This window comes from Epargyreus clarus, unplaced genomic scaffold, assembly GCF_041222505.1.
Source record: "Epargyreus clarus isolate Ecla_fem2 unplaced genomic scaffold, WU_Ecla_fem_2.2 ptg000012l, whole genome shotgun sequence".
NCBI lineage: Eukaryota > Metazoa > Arthropoda > Insecta > Lepidoptera > Hesperiidae > Epargyreus > Epargyreus clarus.
Genome location: NW_027332220.1, coordinates 223,940 through 248,759, shown reverse-complemented (window position 1 = coordinate 248,759; position 24,820 = coordinate 223,940). Strand labels below are relative to the sequence as shown.

Here is a 24,820-nt window from a genome sequence, read left to right as displayed (position 1 = left end):
AGTACATACTTAATTGTCAAATCCTTGATTTTGTATTTTTGTTTACAAAAGAAAGGTTTCATCATGAAAATCATAGAAAGAAGTAGAATAGAATTACTCCTAATCTAAGTCTATCGTTATTTTAGCTAATTAGATGTGTAATCACATTTATTCGGCTAAAATTGTTGATCTAACTCTCATGATTACACACTATGTAGAATTTTGTAATAACTTTAAAATATGTTATTGTTATTAACATGCTATTTTAACTATTAATTACATATATATAGTTTTGCAGTTTTGTTTTTTTTTATAATAGGTACTTATTTATGCAATAAAAAAATTAATAGTGAAGTTAACATATCATACTTAATTTAAATAACCCCCCAACAATCATAATTAAATTAATATAAATGTATAGCAATTCTTACAAGAAAATTAAAGCTAAATATGTACAGAATACAGGGTGAATTTTTCAAACGAGACTTCAGGGCCAAATCCCAAACTATAAGGATTAGCGAAAAGTGCTGAAAGGAGTTACGAGGCCGATTTTGATAAAAACTAAAACTGCATCATTACTTTTTTAAAATATTTTTTTCCCTAGCCGGGAATCGAACGAATTCATTTTGAAAAAAAATACACCCTATATATTATTCCACTATCTGATAGTGTTGCTTATAAGGATCAAAATCTGGGAAGTAATAAATGACAAACTAAAGGAAAAGCCTCAATTTTAAGAAAATACATATTTTTTCATATTCAGTTGGCAGTTAAGTTCCCGTCATTCATTAATCTAATCATTTCGCGTATTAACATTTTTTTTGGCTCAATGGTGCAAATCATTCGAAACGGATGTTTTGTTCTCCAAGAATATATATTTTTATGTCCGACTTAGTTAAGGTTATTTTTAGGACCATTATTACACATTTAACTTGCTATGGGCGGGGTTCGTTTAATACACATGTAAAGTTAAGAATTTGCGAGAATGACTTTTTTCGAGTCAAATCCGAGTGATTACAGAGATAACAAAGAGTTATTGAAAATCATATTTAACGTTGAAACGAACTTGTAAACAACAAAAATAAGAATTTACTATTTAATCAGTTATCTTTTTTTTTTTTTTTTTTATAATATTGGAGTAGCAGACGAGCTTGCAGTCCACCTGATGGTAAGTGGCTACTGCCGCCCATGGACATCTGTAATCAACCCCAGATAAGATTAGATATTCCTACCTAAGGTCAGCCACAGATGCGCTGCTACCCCTGAGGACTAAGCTGGAACGCCTCGGAAAAGTCTGTCTCCCTTACCACACCCTTCAAACCGGAACACAGCAGCGCCCAACACCGCTGTTATTAGGTAGAAATAGGTGTGGCGGTGGTGCCGCCGGAGTCGAACCACAAAGGGTTCTACCACCTTCAAATCTATTATAATAATTCTATCTAATATATTATTATAATTCTATCTATTTTTATTAAAAAATAAATCCTAAAAACGGCGGTAACTTATTTGCCAAACTATTACTTTCCCATACTAAACAGTATGTCATGGTCATCGAACATCGAGTAATTAGTTGATTAACCAACAAATTCTTCAATGGTATGACTTATGTTTGTTTCTAAAAATACATAACATTACTTCCGTGAATTTTATCCTTATAAGTGACACTATCAGAAAGTGAAATAATATAGAGGGTGTAATTTTTTACGAATGAACTCCTTCGATTCCCGGCTAAGGAAAAAATTATTTAAAAAAAACGAATGATGCAGTTTTAGTTTTTATCAAAATCGGTCTCGTAACTTCTTTCAGCATTTTTAGCTAATCCTTATAGTTTCGGATTTGGCTCTGAAGGCCTATTTGAAAAATTCACCCTGTATAATAGAAATTATCTAAAAATAGCTTAATACTATCGTGTACAATATTATACATTTATGTAGAGACACATTTTGTACTATGTAATTATCATAATTATAATTAGAATCATAATTAAAACTATTCAATATTTTACAGTATTGTCCATAACGGGATGCAATATGGTCATATCTATATATGCTATACTCATATCAGGGCCACTTGATTTTGTATCAATTACACTTGCATTATTTGAAACTCGTCTCTCTTTAAAACAAGAATGACTTAAAAGAGATTATCTTCCACTAATTCCAGACTAGACTACATGATATGGCAATAAAATGATACAATAAAGACATAAATATCCTTAATTATTACCAACTTGTATAGCTGAATATCCTTCCAACGGTGGTCTATTATATTATAATTTATTTTTATAACTATCATAAAGTGTCTGAGCTTTTGTGGTAAGGTTTGTGTATGACAATATTCTTTAACTGACTACCTGTTGTCACATACTAGGAAAAATCTAGCCTACATAGTGGATAAATATCTAATATCTATAACGTAGACCTAATTATGATGTCTGCGTATTTCAAAATCACAAAATCTATACGTGGATGACGTATAAATCATCGGATGGGTTTCCTGAAAGTCGCATCCCAAAAGTCTTAATATATAAAATCACAAACAATCACATTCCACAGCACTTAAATGTTCAACAGCAGTCACGTGACGAGTGCGGTGAAGGTCTTTTGCACCGGTGACTCCACCAGGACTGTTAGTGGAATTGCTATCAGGTGTGACCACATCGAGGTCGCTAGGGAGTCGCCACTCTGCAATAAGTCAATAGTGCATGTATATTTTTGGTCAATCAGGTTTATTTGTGCAAGTGACCTATCAATAAAAGGTTTTTTAAGGTAGTGCTGTAGTCGAACAAACAAGATTTGATCATAGTCTTACTATGCATTTTTTGTATATTCTTCTGTTTGACTGCTGACTAAACCGATTTTATTGGGACTTTCACTCAAAAATAATATACTACAAGGGTATCCAATATAGATTTTATCTCAAAAATATTGAAGTATCCTGTAAAAAATAAAAAAAAATATCCCCGAAAAGACTAGGTCTGAAAGTTTTCTTTCTTTCAAAGTACAGCAACAAAAATAACAAGTAAAGTACACCAACAAAATACATACAATAGTGAGCACAGAGAACGCGGTGAGCGCGGGGCGGGAGGCGGAGACGGCCATGTTGACGCACCAGTGCAGCATCAGCACCGACAGCGACAGCCGCCCCATCGCCTGGAAGCCGCGCCACCCGAAGATACGCCGCAGCCAGTCTGCGGAGGTGAAATTGTCGTAATGCAATATTGTTCTTATGTCCACGCTTTAAACAGAACTCGCGTCATTAACGAACGAATATTCATATTGTATTTTGATGCGTACAATTAGGCTTATCTTTTTCAATTTCCATATTGTATTTGTTTGACGTTTTATAAAATTGGAAATACAAACCTTCTTATTTATAAAATTTCGGTAGTAAATGAGCATGCAGTGCACCTGTTAATAAGTGTCATCTGCTGCCTATGGACATCTGAGACCAAATCCATACAGTTCAAGGGTTCTGAAATACGCTATAGAGTTTTCTAAAACTCTTGTATTTTAATGTTTAATTTAACTGTGCAACCAATTTGTAATTAGTGCATGTATATTTCTTTATATCTCCACAATGTTGTGATTTTTATAATACCGTACCTACATAAATTGTAATTAAGTAGTTCTCATATTAAATTAATTGTATTCGAATAAGGAATAAATGTCTTAAACCGTAAAACTCTTGCATGTACGCAAGATTTCAACTCTAGTATAGTTTTTAGGCATGCTAATTTCGCCTAAGGAAGATTTAAATATGTTGACCTTCGCAGTTTGTTCATACGAAAATTTCTAGAGAATATCCAAAGCGTCACTCACGATCAACATTGTTGACACAGCACAGCAGGTAAATAGATGAGAGTAGCCCGAACACTGGGCGTTCCAGGCCGGAGTACACCGCGGCCACCGGGGACGCCGCGTGTTCCAGAAACACGTTCCCAGAGAGGATCCAGCCGACCATTAGCGGCACTGACATATGGTAGAGCCACATCAGCCACTGGAAGGTAACGAAGGTGGTGTTAAGAAGATTTTTTGGGCAATGTTCATATACGGTAAGGGCAGCTTTCCTTTTTTTTTATAATATAAGAGTAGCAGACGAGCATGCAGTCGACATGGATGGTAAGTGGCTACTGCCGCCCATGGATATCTGTAATCAACCCCAGATAGGATTAGATATTCCTACCTGAGGTCGGCCACAGATGCGCCGCTACCCCTGAGGACTAAGCTGGAACACCTCGGCAATGTCTGTCTCCCTTACCATACCCTTCAAATCGAAACACAGCAGTGCCTAACACTGCTGTTAGTAGGTAGAAATAAATATACGATATAACTTTAAAAGCATATTAAAATAACATGATGTTAAATAAAGATGTATAAAAAATAGCTACATGAGTTCTTTTTTTTTATAAATCTCTTATGTATGCAGGTTTCGTCACGATGTTTTCCTTCAACGTTTAACAAGTGATAATTAATTTCTAATACCCACATAACTTTGAAAAATCATGCGTGCATGGGATTTGAACCTCGGACCCCTCGATTGAGAGGCCGAGCTTCTTAACCACTAGGCTATCACTCACATTCGCATTTATGAACATTTATGAACATCTGTAGCATGCGACCTGCGTAATAAAGTGATCACCATATGGGCTCTTGGTTTTAAGTCAGTGGTCTCAGATTCAATCTCCAATTAGGTAGATATCTAAATGATAAATTTTAATTTCTTTTCTGGGTCTGGGTGTTCTTTTAGTATTTGTGTGTATTACATATTGTTACACAACAATAAGTATCTAAAGCCTTTTGTCCACCACCACCGTCACCGAGCCGATACCGAGAACGAGATTATTTCGGGCCGATTTTAATATGACGTGACAGCGATAGTTTGTCCACCGAACCCGATATCGGCGGTTTATTTTGTTTCAGCTGTCACGCGTGTGACGGCAGTGTGTGGACAAGTACCAACGTGTTTTATATTGCCGGCACATTGGCCCGTCAAAATCTCGGCGCTGATCTAGCGGTCACGCCGATCTACTCGAAATATCGGACGTGCGGTGGACAAACGGCTGTAATAAATGTATGTACGTTACTTCGGCGCCTTCATTGATTATCGGCATGAGCTCGGTGATGGTGGCGGTGGACAAACGGCGTAAGTTCGTAAGGGACAACGAAAACATCCTAAATATGTTGCTTGCCTTATGCTTGGTGATCTTATAGCCATTTTCTTGTATAGCAAAGTGCAGGTGACCGACGAGCAGGCCCAGGAAGCAAGACGGTACGCTGCCCCACGGCGATATGTAGTTTTGTGAGAACGATGGTACGCCGCGGAATGTCACCCGTACATTCCTGGAAAACAATATATTAGAAAAACTGTTGTAATATACCAAAATTACTACTAATACTGAGACAAGAAATAATAAAAAACATATTTTGCTTTTAAAAATCATTACGTCGTCGTAAATCGTTATGTCTTTATGATATATATTTTATTATATGTTTGAATATTCGGATAAAACTTAGTAAATAATAATTGGAGACTAACTTCATAATTATGTTAGTTATGCGCGTGGAGCTTTTCTTTTATTGGGACGAATTCGTTGTTTTCTGAATATGTATGATATACTTACTCAGGGACCATAATATACAAAAGCGCTTTCAAATCAAAAGTAAACGCGAGAGCCACGTTGACGGCGGTGGTGAGCACGAACAGCAGCGCGAGGAGCGGCACCGCGAGCTGCCGGCGCGGCATCAGCCACAGCGTCAGCACCGACGCCAGCACGTACAGCTGCAGGTCCACTGCTATGAACCTGGAGGGTAGCAATTTAAATTAAGCGGAGTGATGTGTTGCAGGTGTACAAGCAATGTAAGAAAAGAAGGAAGAAAGAAAATAAATAGATGGAAAGAAAAAATGACAGGAAAGGAAGGAATATAGAAAGGACAATAGACAGATAGAAAGGAAGGAATATAGAAATTTGGCAAAGGGAGACCTCCCTCTGGGGTAAGTGATCATGCCCGGGGAGCGGCCGTGCTCCGACAGTCTCAGATCGGAGCTTGTATATGTAGGTAGGAGATGTTTAGACAACTTCGAGAGCGTGATTCAGAGTACTTGTGGTGCCATCTCTTGACGAGTAGCGGGAAGTCGCCACCGAAAGAAAGAATGTGTCAAGTGCGCGGTACTGTTCTTCATGATAGAGATTTGATGTATTTGGATATCTGAATGATTAATTTAGCCTTCTGTTTTGGGTGTAGGTGTTTGGGTATTCAAATTGCTTGTTTTATAGTCCCCATGACACAAGAAAAAACATAATGTGAAAGTATAAAGCATTATTGGTAAAAGAGGACCGAAATATCACTACTTACCACCGTTATGCTAGGTATTTTTAAATAAACCCGAAAAAAAAACAAACAAAAATATACACCATACAAAATATACCCAGTAGTGAATCATATCAGCCAGTCAGCCAATTATTATTGTAGTTATTATATACTATATACTATTTCTCACCAGGTCTGCAGCAAGCAATGCTCATCCGCCTTATAAAAGTTGTTCAGGAAGAGCGCGTGTGCCCAGAACTTGTCCCGGCAGATCTGGCTCTCCGCGCCCACCACCGCTGGCCACTGCGGCCCGTCCGTCGCCATAGGCCACCACGTCGCAGCGTACGCCACTATCAGCAGGTACACTGGTAATATCCTAGAAAATATCCTCATTGCAGTGAATAATCCTATTTATAATATTATAAATGCGAATGTGAGTGATAGCCTAGTGGTTAAGAAACTCGGCCTCCCGATCGAGGGGTCCGAGGTTCAAGTCCCAGGCACGAACCTCTGATTTTTTAAAGTTATGTGCGTATTAGAAATGAATTATGACTGGCTATACGGTGAAGGAAAACATCGTGAGGAAACCTGCATACCTGAGACATTTTATAAAAAAAAATCTCAAAGTTGTGTGAAGTCTACCAATACGCACTTGGCCAGCGCGGTGGACTATGGCCTAGTCCTTCTCATTATGAGAGGAGACCCGTGCCCAGCAGTAGGACAGTAATGGGTTGATGATAATGATGATGAATGTCAATGTTTGTTTGGTATTCACTCCTTAAGTACATAACCAATTGTCATAAAAAAATGCACATACGTTGTTAGGGGTTCCGAAAAGTACATAGAGTACTTTATTCTTAAAAAGCGTACCCTTACGGAAGGGTAGATAAAAACCAAGTTTTAAGGTGCCACGCACCAACCCATATCATGGACCTCGAGTAAGACCTCGGGTAAAAGCTAGCATTAACATAAACCACAAAATGTGATATTTAAGATTGAAATTTAGTAATTAACATAATGATAACGTTAATGTATTTATTACCACTGACAGTAAAACTAACTGCATTAATACATAAAATTACTTAATACATAAAAAACATAAAATACATTAACACAAAAAATTAATGACCCGATTAACGTCAGCACGTTAAATAATAGTAGTTATCTTGTGGAGACCCGTTTTTCAGCAGGTTCCTTTTCCTGAGGAAGAAGTCCTGAGTTCCCCAAACTTCGAGTTACCTGTAAGATTCTACCTGTACGAGTTCTAGCATAAAATAAATAAACAACAAAAGCAAATATAATATTTTTAAGGGTGGGTGGTCGAACAATTAGGCCCAATTCAAGCTGCTACAAACTCGTTACAAAATATCTTTTAATTTTATAAACTTACTCATTAAAGTCGTGCCTAGCGGAAGGTGTATTCTATTTTGTCAAACGATTTTAGCATAGCGTTTGCCTGATGATGTACTTCTTTATTTAGGAAATTACCAAACAGTTAGTCCATTACCAGCATTGACCAGTTTTATACGGCACCTGTTGTATTTCGTAGAACAGCTAGCGACTATGTTCAATCACTTAATTCTCGTAAAACTAATTGAACACATTAGGTTAGGAAAATCTGTAATGTTTACTTAGTATTTCAATGTAAAATATAAATAAATTACTTCAAGATTTGGTCGTCACCTTCAACAGGATATTTCGCTTTACCTGACTATCCTCTGCAAGAGACACAGCGGCAGGAGGCTCATGTTGAGGGTCCTGGTCTTGGAGAACAGCAGCACACTGTATGAGAACAGGAAGTTGGAGATCACGACGAAGGCCTGAAGAACGCCAGTGCCGTTCCGGATCAACATCGTCATGGGGTGGGACAATACCTGCGAATATTTAAAAAAAAAATAAAAAATATTTGAAATTTTAATAGTTGACCAACAGGTAGAATGTCCAATTAAATGAGTAATATTAAACTTAGATATAAGATATGGATAGAATTTAATGTTTTTTTCTATCTTGACTTTTACTGCTCTCTTCATGCAATAGTCAATGTATAGTTCTTTCACTTCAAAGGTTCCGGGTTTGTCATGAGTCAGGTAAATCTATTTCCCACATAGGTGTAGTTGGATGTACCCTATCAGATCATCATACACGTCATCATCCTACACAGGGTCACTCGCTCAGCAGTGGTAACTCGTCTATGATCGACTTCAAATAGTAACACTGTATTTGGTATATGGAGTTACTCACATGTCCATGGTCGACTGTGATCACATACCATTATACGGAGTGTGCGCTTGTTTGTTACGTCAATCTTATAAAACAGAAATCATAATATAGGTTAGTATAAGAAAGTATTGTTTTACTTCTAAGTTAAAAGCTCACCTCTTCGTAATCCGATGGCTTATACAAGTACAGCATCTGATGGATCTGGGAGGTGTGGGTCATCAGCACCAGGCCGATGAGCAGCACCCTGGAACATACGAACTGTGAATCAGACCTACAGAGGACAAGGCGTACCCTTGTTCTACTGACAAGAGAGACTCATAAGATTATAAATAAGTCATTGTCATACCATATTAAAGCCATGATTAAAAAGAAGGATCGAGTAGGAGAATGGGAAAATACGCGTTATTTAGTTCTTGAGATCAGCGTTTTGTGCAATATGATGTGGAATTGTGTAGTTTATCACATAAATTGATGAATCTATTACTAAACTCAAGGTAAGTAGGTTGTTACCCAAAATTAGCGAATGCAACCGGACAAAAGTCATGACAAAAGTACTCGTATGTTTTGTTTAACATTAAGATTACGAATAAAATGCCTGTTTTGATATGACAGACAGACACTATTTCAATTTAATTTATATGTCTAGATAAATATAGATTTCTTGTGGGCGTCATTTCCTTAATCATTGTAATAATTTTTCGATGTCAACTCCGTCATAGTCAGGAAAAAACTGCACGAAAATGCAACGATGACCTAATTCTGGCTATAAATTTACTAATAACATTTGAAATGACATTTGTATAAGCTACGTATATCATATTTATACTGCATTTAATTAACCTTTAAACATTTTTCTATTATTATTGGATATATTTTAAATCACGGAAACCAGCTTACATCGAGCTGCATTTTATTTTTCTCAAAATACATTTAAATACGATTATTATAATATATTGAATGCTATTATAAGATGCAATTTGAATTTGAATTTCCCGCTTCAAAGTTCCGTGTTGGGCACCTTGGAATTAATTATTTTTCGGTCGATCTGCGCCGCGTTTGTTAATGGATGAAACGTTTTTAATATCAAAATAAATATGTCAAAAAATATATTGCAAATGGGTTGATTAAAAAAACTCGGTCCAGAGTATGACTAATTTTTTTCTTAAATATTTCACTGGTTTGGATAATAGACAAATTACGTATCAATTGAAAGTATGAAACCTAAATAAAAAATAATATAAAGAAGCCATTAATTAAATGCACGAGTTTGATCAGAATTGCTAATGATATTAAAATATGCAAACTTAAGGTTTATTATTTTATTTTATTTATTTTAAAACCAGCTGTTAGAGGGTACGTCGGACTATGCCTAGAGAAGGGTTCTGTTGTTGGGTTTCATTCATTTGTAGGCAGCTAAAATTAATCTATGGAAACTAAAAACCAAAGTTATTTCTACTGTCGTTAAACTCTACATAGCGCGTAACTGAGAATAATTTTAATTTCAAAAACTACACAAAATTTTATTTTCTGAAAGTTTTATGACTGTGTGGAAACGCATATCGCCGAGATAATAATTTAAATAACACATCCCGTATTTCAATTATTTAGTAGTATTATAATACGAATATTAAGAAGCACGAAGTGCGTTCCTAAATTCCGGCATAATAATTTAAATGAAACAACCCGTATTTCATGAAGACACAATACAAGTTTTTGGGTTTCGTAATTTCAATACATCGTTAAAATACAGGTTTATTCAACTAAATCTCACGAAATGCTGCATGCACAGGTATAACGAAACGTAGAGCTTCTATATTTACCATTTCGCTATAAAACCCTAAAAGCAGTACTAGAAACATTATTACAATTAATGAATTGACACTAAGTAATAATCGGTCTACGTTTAATTGTTAAAACCTGATATTAAGTATATAGGAATAGAAAATAGAATAGAATAAACTTTAGAAATAATACATAAAGTAAGATAACAACACGTGATCTAATTATGTATACTTTGAACTTTTGCCTAAAATAAGATCCTACTTAATAAATAATTTAGGCAATTTTATAGCACTGTGTAATACTATTTGATACTCAGCAGATAATAAATCCATTTATATTAACTTTTTCGTGTAGAAAACTGGGGCCTCTTGGGTAAGATAGTTTATTAATAACTATTGAACTATTTAATGCTAGTCAATCGAAAAATGGAACTTATGTTGGTCTACGCATGTTGGTATATGCATTTTGGTAACCGTGATTTCGCGATTCTGATATTTATTATTGTAGAGTTTTTGTTCTTCAATTTATTTTTTCTATACGCCGTTGTCTCTTCTCACATTATATATTTCCTACTACTTACTATTACTTACTTTTGAAGTAGGCAAAACCTTTGTGTTAACCGCTGTTGTGATATGGTTTGAAGGGTGTGGTAAGGGAGACATGCTTTTCCGAGGAGTTCCAGCTCAGTCCTTAGGGGAAGCGGCGCATACCGTGTCCGACTTCAGTTAGAAATATCTAATCCTATTTGGGGTTGATTACAGATGTCCACGGGCGACTGTGGCCACTTGCCATCTGGTGGACTGCGTGCTCGTCTGCTACTCATTAAAAAAATCCTATATATTCCGTAGAAAAAGAGCCTCAACAACACACCTGATTCCCTGTATGGGCGCGAGGGAGGACAGCCGCGGGTCACCGTCATCGTGGGTGGCCACCAGCCGCCGCCAGTTGGAGCGCGCTGACCACGCCATCAGGAGCTTGCTCTCTGCAATCATAGTATGTAAGCGCGTTGATCTTCTCTCAGAATGAGAAAAAAATTGGTCATAATTCGTCAACCTGACCAAGAAGATAGGATGACTTCACACACCTTTGGTATTTTTACAGGACTCGTACGCTTGTAAGTTTTCTCACGATGTAAAAGTAAAAAATGTAAACTCACATAAATGGCAACAACTAAAAAACTAAAGCAAATTTAACTTAACTCTAATTAATTATTGTTTAATTATGGGCATCAAGATATTCTGATGTATTTATATAAGCGTATTATACATGAATTATTACTTGTTTTAAAAGTAAAGGAAAACATCATTTATAATAGAAATTTGCATGAGGAAGCATACATGTGTGAATTCCAAGTTGACCAAGATGGCAGTTCTGGTGGTATGACCTAAACGTTTCTTGTTAAGAGTAGAGACCTGTATTGACATTGGAATAAAAAATTACGACAAAAAGATAATCAAAGGTTTCTAGAATTGCACATACTATTCTCTCCTTCCGTGACCAGATCATACAAGGTTCCAACAAGGTTGAAGAACAGGAGGAGTGCGAGCACAGCCAAGAAGACCATCTGGGAGACGTTCATCTCTGGCGGGCTTTCCTCCCTGGTCTTGCAGTAGTGCAGCGTGTGCAGCGTGGTCCGGAGACCGTGCCTGCGCGCCACGTGCTGCACGCAGCGCTCGAAGTTGCGCGTGGTGTTGCTGTCGGCGCCGGAGCAGCGGGAACTGACGCAGTAGCCCCGGTGGAGCAGCGTGCGGTCGAAGTTGCGCGCATCTGCAGAGTACTCCTGGGGAAATAGAACCAACAGAGTCACATCAATGATGAGTGACTGTCCGCGTAATTCCGGTCTGCCTAAGAACCTTTTCCTGTCACGCAAATTTATATCTCACGCGTATCCGTCTGAAACGCATACTCGAATTAACTTCCTATAGTTTGGCAGAGACACGAAATCTTTAGTATGTAGGCTCACATATGTAAATAAAGCAGCCGGCAGCCACGACCTACCGAAATGCAAAACTAGAAGAAATACTACGAGTAGCTAGAAATAGTGTCTCTATGTTACTTTTCCGTTTGTTTTTCTCTGGTGTTACTACTTTCCAACTTATCACACTTACATTCAGTAAACTGGACTCAGTAGGCAAACAACATGCTTCTGGGTTCTATATTCAATAGGCCCAGAGAGCCACAAGAGAATGGCGTGGTACCTTTATCCTTATACAAAGAGTCCAAAGGGTCTACAAAGACTATAAGTTATTACTGTACTTACTCGTATGAAGTTAAAATGCGGGTTCTTATCATTAGACAGCCTGAAGGTGCCGAGGCAGTAGACCCCGCCGCGCGACAGGCAGCCGTCGTAGTCGTCCAAGTGATACAACCGAGGCAACTTGTTGTAATCTTCAACTGGAACAAACATGACATCAAGGCTAGACTTAAGTCCAAGAAGACAAATTGGCTAAGTACGAGTTGCATATAGAGGGGTCTATAACAACACATCTGACGTCTGTAATCAACTCCAGATAAGATTAGATATTCATGAGGTCGGCCACGGATGTGCCGATACCGATGCGCAGCTGAGGACTAAGCTGGAACGCCTCGGAAAAGTATGTCTCCTATACCACACCCTTCAAACCAGAACACAGCATCGCTTACGCTGCTGTTATAAGGCAGAAATTGGTGTGGCGGTAGTGCCGTCGGAGTCGAACCACAAAGGGTACTACCTATACTGGAAACCTTTAATAAAGGTTTCCACCATCATCAAATGCATTCTGAAAATTTGAATTGCTTTTCTCTTTGTCGGTCGCGGTAAAATACCGGTATCTGGGTGAACTATTATCGCCAGATAAGTTATATTAAAATAATTATGTCTCTTACTATGTACACACATAAATTAAAGTGTGGTACAAACTCTAATTCGTTACATAAATACATTCCCATCAACAAAGGTGAATAACCCGGTTCGGAAAAGCCTTCAAAAGTTCATGTCAATGACCTGCTTTTAACGGCTTTAGTACGAGTAACTAATAGTAAGAGCTCTGATCACGTCATTATTGATCTGTTTTTTAATTAGATTTTAAATCAATAATCACCATCGTTAATACAGGGATACGGTGACACTAAATTGTCAATCAAGTTCTTATGAACAAATGTTATTTTGTTAAAAGTTTTAAGGGTGGGTTGCACCGAAAGCCCGCTTAAAGTTTGCGTTAAAGTTAACTATAAAAATAACTTTGACTAGCGATGGAATGTAACAATTCCGTGTTGCAACAATTTATTTGTAATTGACGTCATTTGTGTTACTGTTACCACAATTTTTCGTCGACGTTAAGTCATACGGAAGTTGAAAAAACAATAACTTTAATCGAATGAGATCGAGCGGTTTATTTTTAATGTTAATTATGACGTAGTTTCAACTTTAACTACAATGGTGCAGCTAATGGATTTTTTATAAATTAAATTTCGATTATATACACGTTGCATTTTAAATGCATATTAAACCGCGCGGTTAGTGGAAAAGGAAAAAATGAGAGTACATTATTTGTAAAAAAAATATAAGTTAGAAAAATATGAAACCATAAAATTGATTGAAGTTCAGACGTAAGTTGGCGATTTGGTGACACATTCACGGAATGGTAAGTTCTCGTAGGCTGTTTCAATCGGACCGGCTAATGTAAGCCATACACGCTACGGTCTACCGGACGGCTTACCTGCGCAGTTTGCCTGTACAGGTGAACCGCACGTGTTTAGCGTGTGTGGACGTTCCGGTGTACCATACGGTGTTCAGTTCTGTAGCGCTGGCATTGATTGAAAACGATGACGCGTCGTACGGTGTCACAAGAAATTATTGATTTTTGTTCTAGCAATAGATTAGTAAAGATTACTTACTCCTAACAAGAAAATGTACCCAGTTTTGAGAATTGAAATAGTTGCGTAAAAAAGTTTTGCCATTTCTCCGTGCTAAAATGTCCCTAAAATATTTGAAATAATTATTTATTTATTACTTAAATTACGTAATTATTACGTAAATTAGTTATTTATTCGTAAATTTTCTCTAAAAATGTTTTTATTTGTCAAGGATTCAAAAAAAGAACTTACTAAAATAAGCCGTTTGTGGCTTCATTCAATTTCAAGGCGGCGAAGTATCTTTACTTATCTATGGTTCTAGCATAGGTTCAAAGACAGAGACAGTTCAGGTCTATTCCCACACACAGTCCGGTGTACCTGCGCAGGCATATCTGAACAGTAGACCTCTGCACCGTAGTGTGTATGGCAAGCATTACGCGCCAAGAAAAATATAAATGCGCGTGTGAATTTTATTATTGTTTACTGTTGTGTAAACATGCGTCATCAACCTTTCTGTTGTACCTTTCTGATCTATTTATATTTATAAGTGAGAGAAACATTAACGTAACACGTTGATCTTGAAAAAACAATTTGTATTTTTCATTCATTATAAAACCAGTTGTTAAAATTGAATTAAATATTTACATTTAACAAGTTCAATATTCGCAACTTCAGAATCTCCATTGCGTAATATATTTTACTAGAAGTGCCCGCGGCTTCGCGCGCGTTTTAAAAAAATAACATGACATAACAACTTAGAGATCATCATAATATAATCAAATACATAGTTTACGATTCTATAAAGGATATACAGACAAACATTCATTATTATATATGTATATGTATATGTAGATTGAATTGATGATCAAAACTCTCAAAATATATGATATATATAAAAAATATTGAATTGGAGCGGTTTTCAGAAACCAAAGATCAAAGAATGCCTATTTTTTACATATTCATTGACTAACAAAATACTGTTCTACATTTGTGCTTTATTTTCGTGATAATTATGTTTGAAGATGTATTGAGAGCTTCTTTTTATTGGCGCGTAGGTTGCGATGACAACCTAGACAAACTAGATAATAATTTAAAGACGTAACATATTTTAACCACTGACAGATTTATACCTCAAATATTCCTACAATATTCTTTGTATAAAGGTGTGTCAAGGGCACTAATCCGCAATCGAGTCACATAATATTTTAAAACCTTTTTTGTCGACTCGAAGAGGTATCGGAGGCCATGGGTGTGACATTAGATTATGTGGGTTTTTACCCACTAATCCTCCCAGGATGCACGTCCTTAGCAATGCATTAGACTCAAGGACTTCCATTGGACTACCTATGAAAAGATTTTTTTTGAGATTTCTCAGGTATGCAGGTTTCACACGGTGTTTTCCTTCACCGCTTAAGCAAGTGTTATTTTATTTCTAATACGCACATAGCTTTGAAAAATCCGAGGTGCGTGCGTGCTCTTGACCAAGAGGCTGTGTTTCTTAACCTAGGCTATCACTGTTTTTTATGCCCAGTAGTGGGATAGTAATAATACACGCCAGTTACTTTCATTACATAAAATCAATAAACAAACAAGTGACGTATAAATAAATTATTTAATGCCCAATGATAATGAGATGACAAAGGCGCGCGATTCGGCGACTGGTACCGGTCGCCCTTGTTGCGAATTTGAGAATTTGCCATAATTATGGACAGAAGTAGATTAACTGCTAACGTAGAATAGTAAAAGTTGGCTATTTAAATGTCTATTGATATCGATCTAACAGGCCTACAAAGAGGCCTTCTATATTTGCTCTTTTTTCCTATCCTAAATTAACGGTACGTTAAATATCTTTAATGTAAATTGGATTAAAATATTAAAAAATGAACGGATATTTTAGATAGTGTTTACTAGCGCACAAATTACCCAATTTAGTGTAAACTTTCTCTTCCCATATATGATTTGCTCTACAAGCTTTTAAAATCATTTGTTGTACTGGTATTGTAATATTATAATGGGTAATATTTAAACGAGTGACTGCAAGAAAAAGTTTTGAGTGACAAAAATAATGAATTGTGGTTATAGTATTACTAAGTGAGCGACTGTATTACTAAGTGTTCGACTGGCTGCGAGTGACGAGAAATCAACAGACCAGCGAACAAACATTAATGTGAGTTAGTTAAAATACGAAATGAGAAGCTTCATTTTATTTTTGAGCGACCTAATTCATTTTATTCCTTTTACTTTTCTAAGTGTAAACATTATTTTATTTTATTCAATATTTAGCAAATGTTTTTTTTAATACTGAGCAGCATTTTATTTTAAATGAAGTGTTTCGAATACAAAAACCACTTTGAAAAATACTATAATGAGTAGAATATTGTGTGCTCATGATCATGAATAAAGGTAAGGTCTGAATTCATACAGATTGGGCCCACCCGCTCGCCCTGCGAGCTTAGTTTTATATTGTCTTATATGTTCCAACCTAACCTTGGTTAGGTTAGGTTATTCAATTAGAAAAACCTAATCTATTTTAATACTAAAGTTGCCTCTCTATATTTCCAGTCGCTCACTTAGTAATGTAGTCGTACAAGTTATTAAAACAGTATGTCATTATCAGTCGCTAAGTTTTTTTTTATTCGACCGTTTTATAATTTCCCTATTATAATTACAAATATTTAATTATTATTAATCGCATAAAATTATTATTTACATTTTAGTACAAACAAAAGCTTATTTTAAAACGTTTTTTTATAATAAATATATTGGACAAAGTAAATTATTCTAATTGAAAACTTGATAAAAACGAATAGAATTTATAATAAGTTTATAGTTGCTTGTGGAGTGTGAAAATACGTTTTCTGAAGTAGGCTACTGACGGGTTACCCCTAGCTACACCCATGTCCCAACCGCCAATGCCTACCTTCGTAGAGGGTCTACGAGCTACTAGCCACGGGGCTGTGCGAGATTCAAACGCGCCGCTTAGCTAAATAAATGAGTGCATTAATTAACATTACCCACTTTGGCAGCGAAGGCAAACATCGTAAGGAATTTAAGGCCTGGGGACACTATCTCCTCTCAAAATGGAATCGCACTACGGAAGCATAGATTGATAGACTCAGCATATTAAAACATTGTAGATTCTCACGTAATTATATGATGATGTTTTCCTTCACCGTTGAACAAGTGATTCAATTTTAATATGTACATAATAATGTAACCCTGCAGCTTCTGTTCGTAATCGTTGTTCAACGTTAAGAATTAGTACTGTTAGGCGAGGTCGCATTGATTAATTAATTTCTAACGCGCAAAATTGTATGTGTTAGAAAAAAAAGTGTCTATCTATTCGACTATTAGGGTCCAATAGATAGAACTCTTTGACAGACAGACTTTGGAAGCTTAGTATTAGAGTTCCGTTTTTATCTTTTAGTTACGGAACCCTAAAAAAAGGTTCAGTCAGGTTCAATCAGATATTCAAAACTGGGATGGGAGGCAAATTTTCATACCAATTAATTACGTCAGGATTGTTTTATTTTAAACATTAAATTTAGTTTCTTTTAGCCTTTACGAGGCGAATTGGATAAGGATTATAATTAAGGATTAGGACCAGTGTGACCAGATTCAGTATTTTAATACTTTTTCAGTATATTTCATCGATTTTTCCGAACATCAGTATATTTTCAGGTATATTACTGGCAGTCAGTATTTTTGGGTATATTTTGGTTGAAGTTATGGCAACACCGTAGTGAGTGAACGTCTTTGCGACAATGTTTGCGGAATTCCCCGGAACGCTAACTTTCCCGGATTTAGTTTATACTTATACATGTTATCTATGAGCAAAGATGAGTAAGTTACAGATATGACAAGAAAGACGGATTGCCGGCGTTGTAGTATTTTAATACTACATATACAATTATCAATCAATACATAGTATTAATCAGACTTGCAGAATGTATGTTCGCCTTAAACTTTACTACTGATGGATTTTAATGTAGTTTGCACTATTAGATAGAGCGTAATTTCCAGATTGCAAACATTCAAATTCGTTGTGTTTCATGAATATCAGTCTACCTGGACGAGTTCGGGACGGACCGCTAGTTTATCTATAATTTTCAAAACAACGTCTAGTTTTTAAGTTTTCAGTCGTATGAATAGGTAGTAGTTAAACTTAAAAGATACTTTATTACTAGTATCAAATCGTCTAATACGGTTCAAGTGAAATGATTGTCTCTTCTGCATTCGAATTAATCTTTGAGGACTTTCTTTCGATAATTCGGGAATTTCCCCAAATTAGGAGATGTTTCTGTCATCATATAAATAGAATGCGATTTTCGTTGTTTTAATTTATTTAGTTGCATTCATCCGGTCAGTATGTCTAGTTTTCAGCAAAATTATTTAGCTAAGTGGGAACAAATTCTGGAATTTTCTTCGTGGCTTTCACGTTATAAAGATGACGAGTTCACCGCATTTTGCAAAGCATGCAATGCGAAACTGAAAAGTAGATTAGGATCTATAAAACAGCATGCAAATACTGAAAAGCATAAATCGAATTTGATAAAATATAAAGGACAGTCAAAGGTAAGCATAACTCGCTTTACTTACCTAGTTCAAGGAGTTTGGATATAGTTTAATTTAAAGTTAATCATCCTAGTTTTGTTTCTCAAAACTAGTTAGGTAACAGCTATGAAATGCGGCGCTGTTATAAAAAAAAACTAAGCAACCAAGTATTTTTTAAATTTTCAGGTTGATACATTTTTCAAAAAGGCCCCACTGAACGAAGTCAAGAAAGCTGAGCTGCGTTTATGCAGTTTTCTGTCAGAACACAACATCCCATTTAGAGTTAGGGACCATCTTAGTGATGTTCTAGTGAAGTGTTTTACCGATTCCGATATTGCGAAAGAATTTTCCTGCAAGAGATCCAAAGCAGCCGCTATAACTTATAATATTTTAGGACCCAATTTCGAAAAAGATATGATTGAAGACATACTTGGTACTGCATCTCCTTCAGGTAAACCAGTATATTCAATTATAATCGATGAGAGTACAGATGTTGCAACAGGCAAAGTATTGGCAATAGTAATTAAATACTTCTCTAAAACTAAATGTACTGTACAAACCAAATTCCTTGATTTAGTTGATTTAAGTGGTGAGACCGCAGGTCATTTATTTAATTCGTTGTCATCAAAATTATCCGAATTAGGTTTAGAAATAAAAGACGTAATAGGATTCGCTGCTGATACTACGAATGTGATGTTTGGTCAACATTCTGGCATTGTTGCAAAAATTAAAGAAGTAAACCCAAAGTGCTTTTGCATAAAATGTGTTTGTCACTCTGCAGCATTAAGTGTTAGCCACGCCTGTAAAATACTGCCTAGAAATTTAAAACAAATAGTAAAAGAAGTATATGGATATTTTTCTCAAAACAGCAAGCGTCAAAGAGAATTTTCTGAGTTCCAAAATTTCACAGACACTGAAAATCACAGTATTTTGCGTCATTACGACATAAAGTGGCTTTCACTTCATGCCTATATTAGTAGAATAATTGAGCAGTGGAGGGCATTGCAATTTTTCTTTCAAGACCAATTCTTGATTAATCGCAATATGTCATCAGAATTTTTATTTATTTCTTTTACCACTGATATAAACAAATTGTACTTTTACTTTTTGGAGTACATTTTGCCGATTGTAAACAAATTTAACATAATTTTTCAAGGCGACTATCCGTGCATTGATAGACTGTATGATGATGCATCTAGTATCTACTTGTCGATTTTGGGTTGCTTCATGAAAGCTAATTACATCAAACGTACGGACAATGTATTTAAGTTAGACCCAAAGTCTAATGTAAATTATTTGCCTTTGAAAGATATGTACTTAGGTATTCAAGTAGGCCAAGAATTAATCAAACACAGGGAAAATCTAAACATGAAAGAACAGATTGCAGAATTTTCAGAAGATGCCAATCATTTTTAATTGAGTTGAGCACGCAATTGAAATCACGTTTGCCGTTTGAAAATCCAGTTTTTCGAGAACTGAAATTTCTTGACCCACACACTGCCGTGCATAAAGAATTTCGCAGTTTACGAAATGTGATAGAAACTTTCCCATGCGAAGTACAGCCAGAACAAATGCAGGTAATTGTTGAAAGTACGTGATTTGTTACAATCCTCCAGCACTGGCTCACCCATCTCGTGTGAACAATTTTGGGTGGAAGTTGGGAAAATTTCTAACAGTGATGGCATGTTAAAATAAAAAAATATAACTAGTTTTAGTAAATCTCTTCTATGTATACCGGTGTCGAATGCTGCATGCGAGCGCATATTTTCACAGATATATTAATAAAAACGGACCAAAGAAACAGATTTATAAACAAAAATGTGTCAGCTATTTTAAAAACAAAGCAAGGTGTTAAGGATGAAGGAGGTTGTGTAAATTTTAATCCTTCGAAAAGGATATTAACCGATTCCGTGCGGATGGCACCACAGTTGTGTCATGAATTTCTTTTATGTATGGCGGGTGGCACCCGAGAGGTGCCAAAATTAGAAGCCACAAAACTCGGATAAATTGACGTTTATCAAAGTTGTTCTGAAAACAAAAGTGTCTTTATTTATCATGTAGATCCTTCCTAGAATGTCAGTTTCAGCAGATCACGTGACTTCACATACTTCAGGGATTGTAAACCTTTCAAAAAAATATATTATATTATTTTGAAAATTACTGTGATTGTATTACTATAATAATAGCTACTTTTCGTTAATAGTAAGCCAATAGAAACTGGAATAAAATATTCGTACTTTGGTGTTTATCTTTGTCTGAATAAATAGCACAATCAATTTCGATATTCTATTAGAAACCTATCCATTAATAATTTGAATTTTTATTCTTAACAAAACACCAGAAAAGAACTATCATAGCGCACGTCTCGAATGTTCATATTTATTTCTATAGTAACACTAAAACAATCAATTCATCAAAAACTTACAAAAATGTTTACAACACCTGATAGAAATAAGACACTAACTTCCATTTCCGTTATTACACGTAGATAGTCACTTTAGTAAACACTAATCGAAAAGTTAAACCATTCACTTTCGCTTTTGGGTGGCTACTAAACTTACAGTACGTGGAAAAAGCAAAAAACACGATAAGTTACAATTCATGGCGGATGGCACCTTAGCGGTGCCATCAAAGTCCCTGGGCATTTGGCACCACATTGGTGCCACGAAATATTTGTTCGCCGCCAGGCGTTAATGTTTGTCCAAAAGGTCGCCGCATTGAATCGGTTAAAATATAACTCTAACATTTATTGTGAGTATGAATAAATAAAACGTGTTAAGAAAATCAGTATTTTTATTGGTATATCTGTCCTATGTTAGTATATTTCATCGGTATATTTCAGTATTTTTTTGAGGTGCCTCGGTATTTTCGTAAAATTTTATCTGGTCACACTGATTAGGACACCTACGGCAACGATTTATGAGGGTCGGCATGCATGATGCTATGCAATCCGTGCGTTAGGCTTGGATGGCATTCCAAAACGATGACACCAAAGTATAATGCAGATAACTGAATGGTGGTCAGACAATTCCTTGCTTGATATTTTTGAATATTAACTATGTATATAAAATAAAAAAGGTGCTACGGAACCTTCCGTGGGTAAGATCGGCTCGCACTTGGCCAATTATTATCTCATTGTTTTTTAAACCTTAAAAAACCTTAAAGAAAACCTTAGAAATCTTAAAAAGAAGTTTTCAAAAGTATGTGAAGTCTACCAATTCGCACTTGGCCAGCGCGGTGGACTATAGCCTAATCCTTCTCATTCTGGTTCTGAGAGGTGACCTGTGCCCAGCAGTGGGACATTAATGGGTTTATGATGAACATTTATCATATGTTCAATTAAATTGTAATAAAATGTATACATACTCGTAGGTACAGAAAATTTACCTTAGGACGCATTCCAAGGTATTTTAGTACCAATACTATATCATCGCACATTTGAATTTTAAACCAGTTTACCCCAAGCGATTGATCTGAATTTTTGCATACACGTTCTGTTTGAATGAAAACGCATGGTTAACTTGGTGATGTCATTCTAAATCCATCATGGTGGCCGCTCAAAGATTGGGGTCCAATTATTTTTACGCACCCCATGATATGAGTACAAAATGGTCTACTGAGAAAAATACGTAACAAGTAACGTTATTATAAAGCTTGTTTTTAAAAACTTTTGAACTTATTTTTTTATGCTTAAACCTTACAAATGAATTACTTTATTTTTTCGGCTAATTTATTTTTGATTATAAAATTGCCACTATTGCCATCTTTAAAAAACTTTTTTAAAACAATTTAATTATATATTTTTTCATTACAAAAAAAACTACTTACTCCATTGCCGTTCATTTAAAAAATAATATAATAATTTGCCAGTTTTCCATTATCGGCTTGTGTAAATCACGTCAGTTGTTCTTGAAAAAGTGTTTTCATGGCGCCGGCGTCCCACGTTCTAGCACTTCTTAAGTTATTCGCTATTTTTGATTTGTTAAAGAACACATTATTTTTGTTTGAATTTTACCCGACTGCGGAGGGTAATGTTCAAGCGTATCTATGTATGTATGCCACATTCCCCGGCATGCCATGCAGCCCAAGGGACTTGACGGATTTTAATTATTATAGTATGAGAAATTGTGGGAGTAACAATGACTATATTTTTAAACAATCGGGGTTTTATTTATATAGTCATAGTCTCTAGCCTTTAGGACTTTTTTAAAAAAATATATGAGTAACAATTTGAGCTGCAGATTTTAATGTGATAAACGTATGCGTTATGTTTGTTGTAAAAAAATATTTAGTTAAAAAAAAGCAAAATTATCGACCTTATCTTTTGGCGAACGTCGGTATCATCACTTCTCTAACAGACAGCGTTTCCCAACCTGTAGTAAACTCCGGAAATTAGCACCGTAGAAAGAAGAGCTGCATCCCTTATAAATTATACCGCATAACTTTAAAGGCACTATATTGAACACATTCACAGGTTATCGTACCGGTGTAGTGGCTGGCCGCAGCCGCCACCAGCATGGCCGCGATGCAACCTCGCCGCAGCGCCATAGCGTCCTACCCGCTCGCTCGCTACTGCGCGACCACCACACACCACACAATATATAAACTCACTTAACAATTAATTTCAAGTAAACATATACATCTGCTCGCGATCGAACTGACACTGGAGAGAGAAAGGACTTCACGAAGCTGTGGGAGGGAGAAGGACAGCGATACGTCATTTGATAAATCCCGAAGATGCTGTTAATGCATTATTAATCGTATTAATTGTAATGTCGCATGATGTCGCTTTGATATTCGTATGTCGAAATACAGGAAGTTTTTTTGGATTTCCTATTGCTTTTTTATGGTTTGGTGTACAAAGTACATTTTTAAGGACATCCGGTCCTATGCCGAAGTATGTCATGATTAGTAACTTTTCGTCAGATTACGAGAAAATACGATTATCTACACAGAAAGGTTATTACACCTCTACATTACAGAGCTTTAGAGCTCAGAGCTTTTAAAGCTTAAAAATTATATCTATTGTCCTATTCATTTTCATAAACACTTTTTAAAATTTATTTCGGAAATTGTTACCTATGATTCAAGAATGTGAATGACAGTGTCACACTCACGGCATACGGCTTGCCAATGCAAAGGGGAAACTTCATAAAACTTTGAGAACGCTATGGAAATTGGAAAATCCTATTGAGATTTTACAATCATAGGCAAATTTCAATACGCATATTGCAATAGAGCTTCCTTATGATCATATCTTCAACTGAAAAAAAATTAATACCTTAGCCACTATATATGTAGCCCAATACAAAATTGACGAATATAACTGAAACATCTTCAAAATAAATGTAAAAGGTGTATTAACTAATTTATAAATTACATTGCACCTTTTTACACGTTATGTAATTATTTTACCCATATAATATGACATATTTTTCACATCTACGAGTATCTAATATATAAAATTCTCGTGTCACAGTTTTCGTTGCCATACTCCTCCGAAACGGCTTGACCGATTTTGATGAAATTTTTTGTGCTTATCCGGTATCTATGAGAATCGGCCAACATCTATTTTTCATCCCCCTAAGTGATAAGGGTTGTTCACCCTTAACATTTTTTTATTTATATGGCAACACGACGTTTGTCGGGTCAGCTAGTTATCTAATATAATTAATAATTCTATTATTTACTTTGGTAATCGTCATTCCCTTATCGTTATATTTTAAAGGTACGAGTAATAGTAGGGCCATAACCGGACTCTTGATTTTTCGCAAAATCATAGATTACTAAATATATTTTGACGTGTTAAAATAATTAATTTAAATTTAATTCAATAATTAATCCGTAAAGGTTAGGTATGTAAACGTGCGAATAAATTGTCAATTTAACACTTAAATTAGCTATATCGTACGGAAGAAAACCAGCTTACATGACATGACAGTTTAAAGGAAAAGTGTATTATATTTCATTGAAAAACAGGTATCATTCATTAATAAAGTGTAAATACGTAAAATTATTTAGTTTTAGGGTTCCGCACCCAAAAGGCAAAAACGGAACACTAAGCCTCGGCTGTCTGTCCGTCACGTACCACCTCACGTCACGTGTCACGCTCTATCGTAAGGACCGTTATAGACACTTAT

The 24,820-nt window shown here is 35.8% G+C and overlaps 1 protein-coding gene and 1 pseudogene across 1 annotated transcript; one reads left to right on the top strand and one right to left on the bottom strand.

Moving 5' to 3' along the window:
• Positions 1 to 1,455: 1,455 nt before the first annotated feature.
• Positions 1,456 to 23,261, bottom strand: LOC140746002 (nose resistant to fluoxetine protein 6). Its single transcript, XM_073077978.1, has 12 exons — positions 23,165 to 23,261; positions 12,553 to 12,686; positions 11,772 to 12,072; positions 11,163 to 11,274; positions 8,667 to 8,754; positions 7,998 to 8,164; positions 6,481 to 6,666; positions 5,603 to 5,782; positions 5,171 to 5,321; positions 3,801 to 3,978; positions 3,027 to 3,169; positions 1,456 to 2,663 (listed from the first exon to the last, which is right to left on the bottom strand). The coding sequence occupies exons 1-12, from the start codon at positions 23,226 to 23,228 to the stop codon at positions 2,556 to 2,558; spliced, it is 1,812 nt and encodes a 603-aa protein (XP_072934079.1). The 5' UTR covers positions 23,229 to 23,261; the 3' UTR covers positions 1,456 to 2,555.
• On the top strand, positions 18,389 to 20,792 carry LOC140746517 (uncharacterized; annotated as a pseudogene).
• Positions 23,262 to 24,820: the final 1,559 nt, after the last annotated feature.

What these genes read in the sequence shown, in the direction of transcription:
- LOC140746002 (XM_073077978.1), bottom strand. Translation starts at nt 23,228, where the DNA reads ATGGCGCTGCGGCGAGGTTGCATCGCGGCCATGCTGGTGGCGGCTGCG. An exon ending in GGTCACGGAAGGAGAGAATA is followed by an intron (nt 11,275 to 11,771) that starts GTATGTGCAATT and finishes CTATGATTGCAG; the next exon opens with AGAGCAAGCTCCTGATGGCG. An exon ending in CTGTGTCAACAATGTTGATC is followed by an intron (nt 3,170 to 3,800) that starts GTGAGTGACGCT and finishes TCACCTCCGCAG; the next exon opens with ACTGGCTGCGGCGTATCTTC.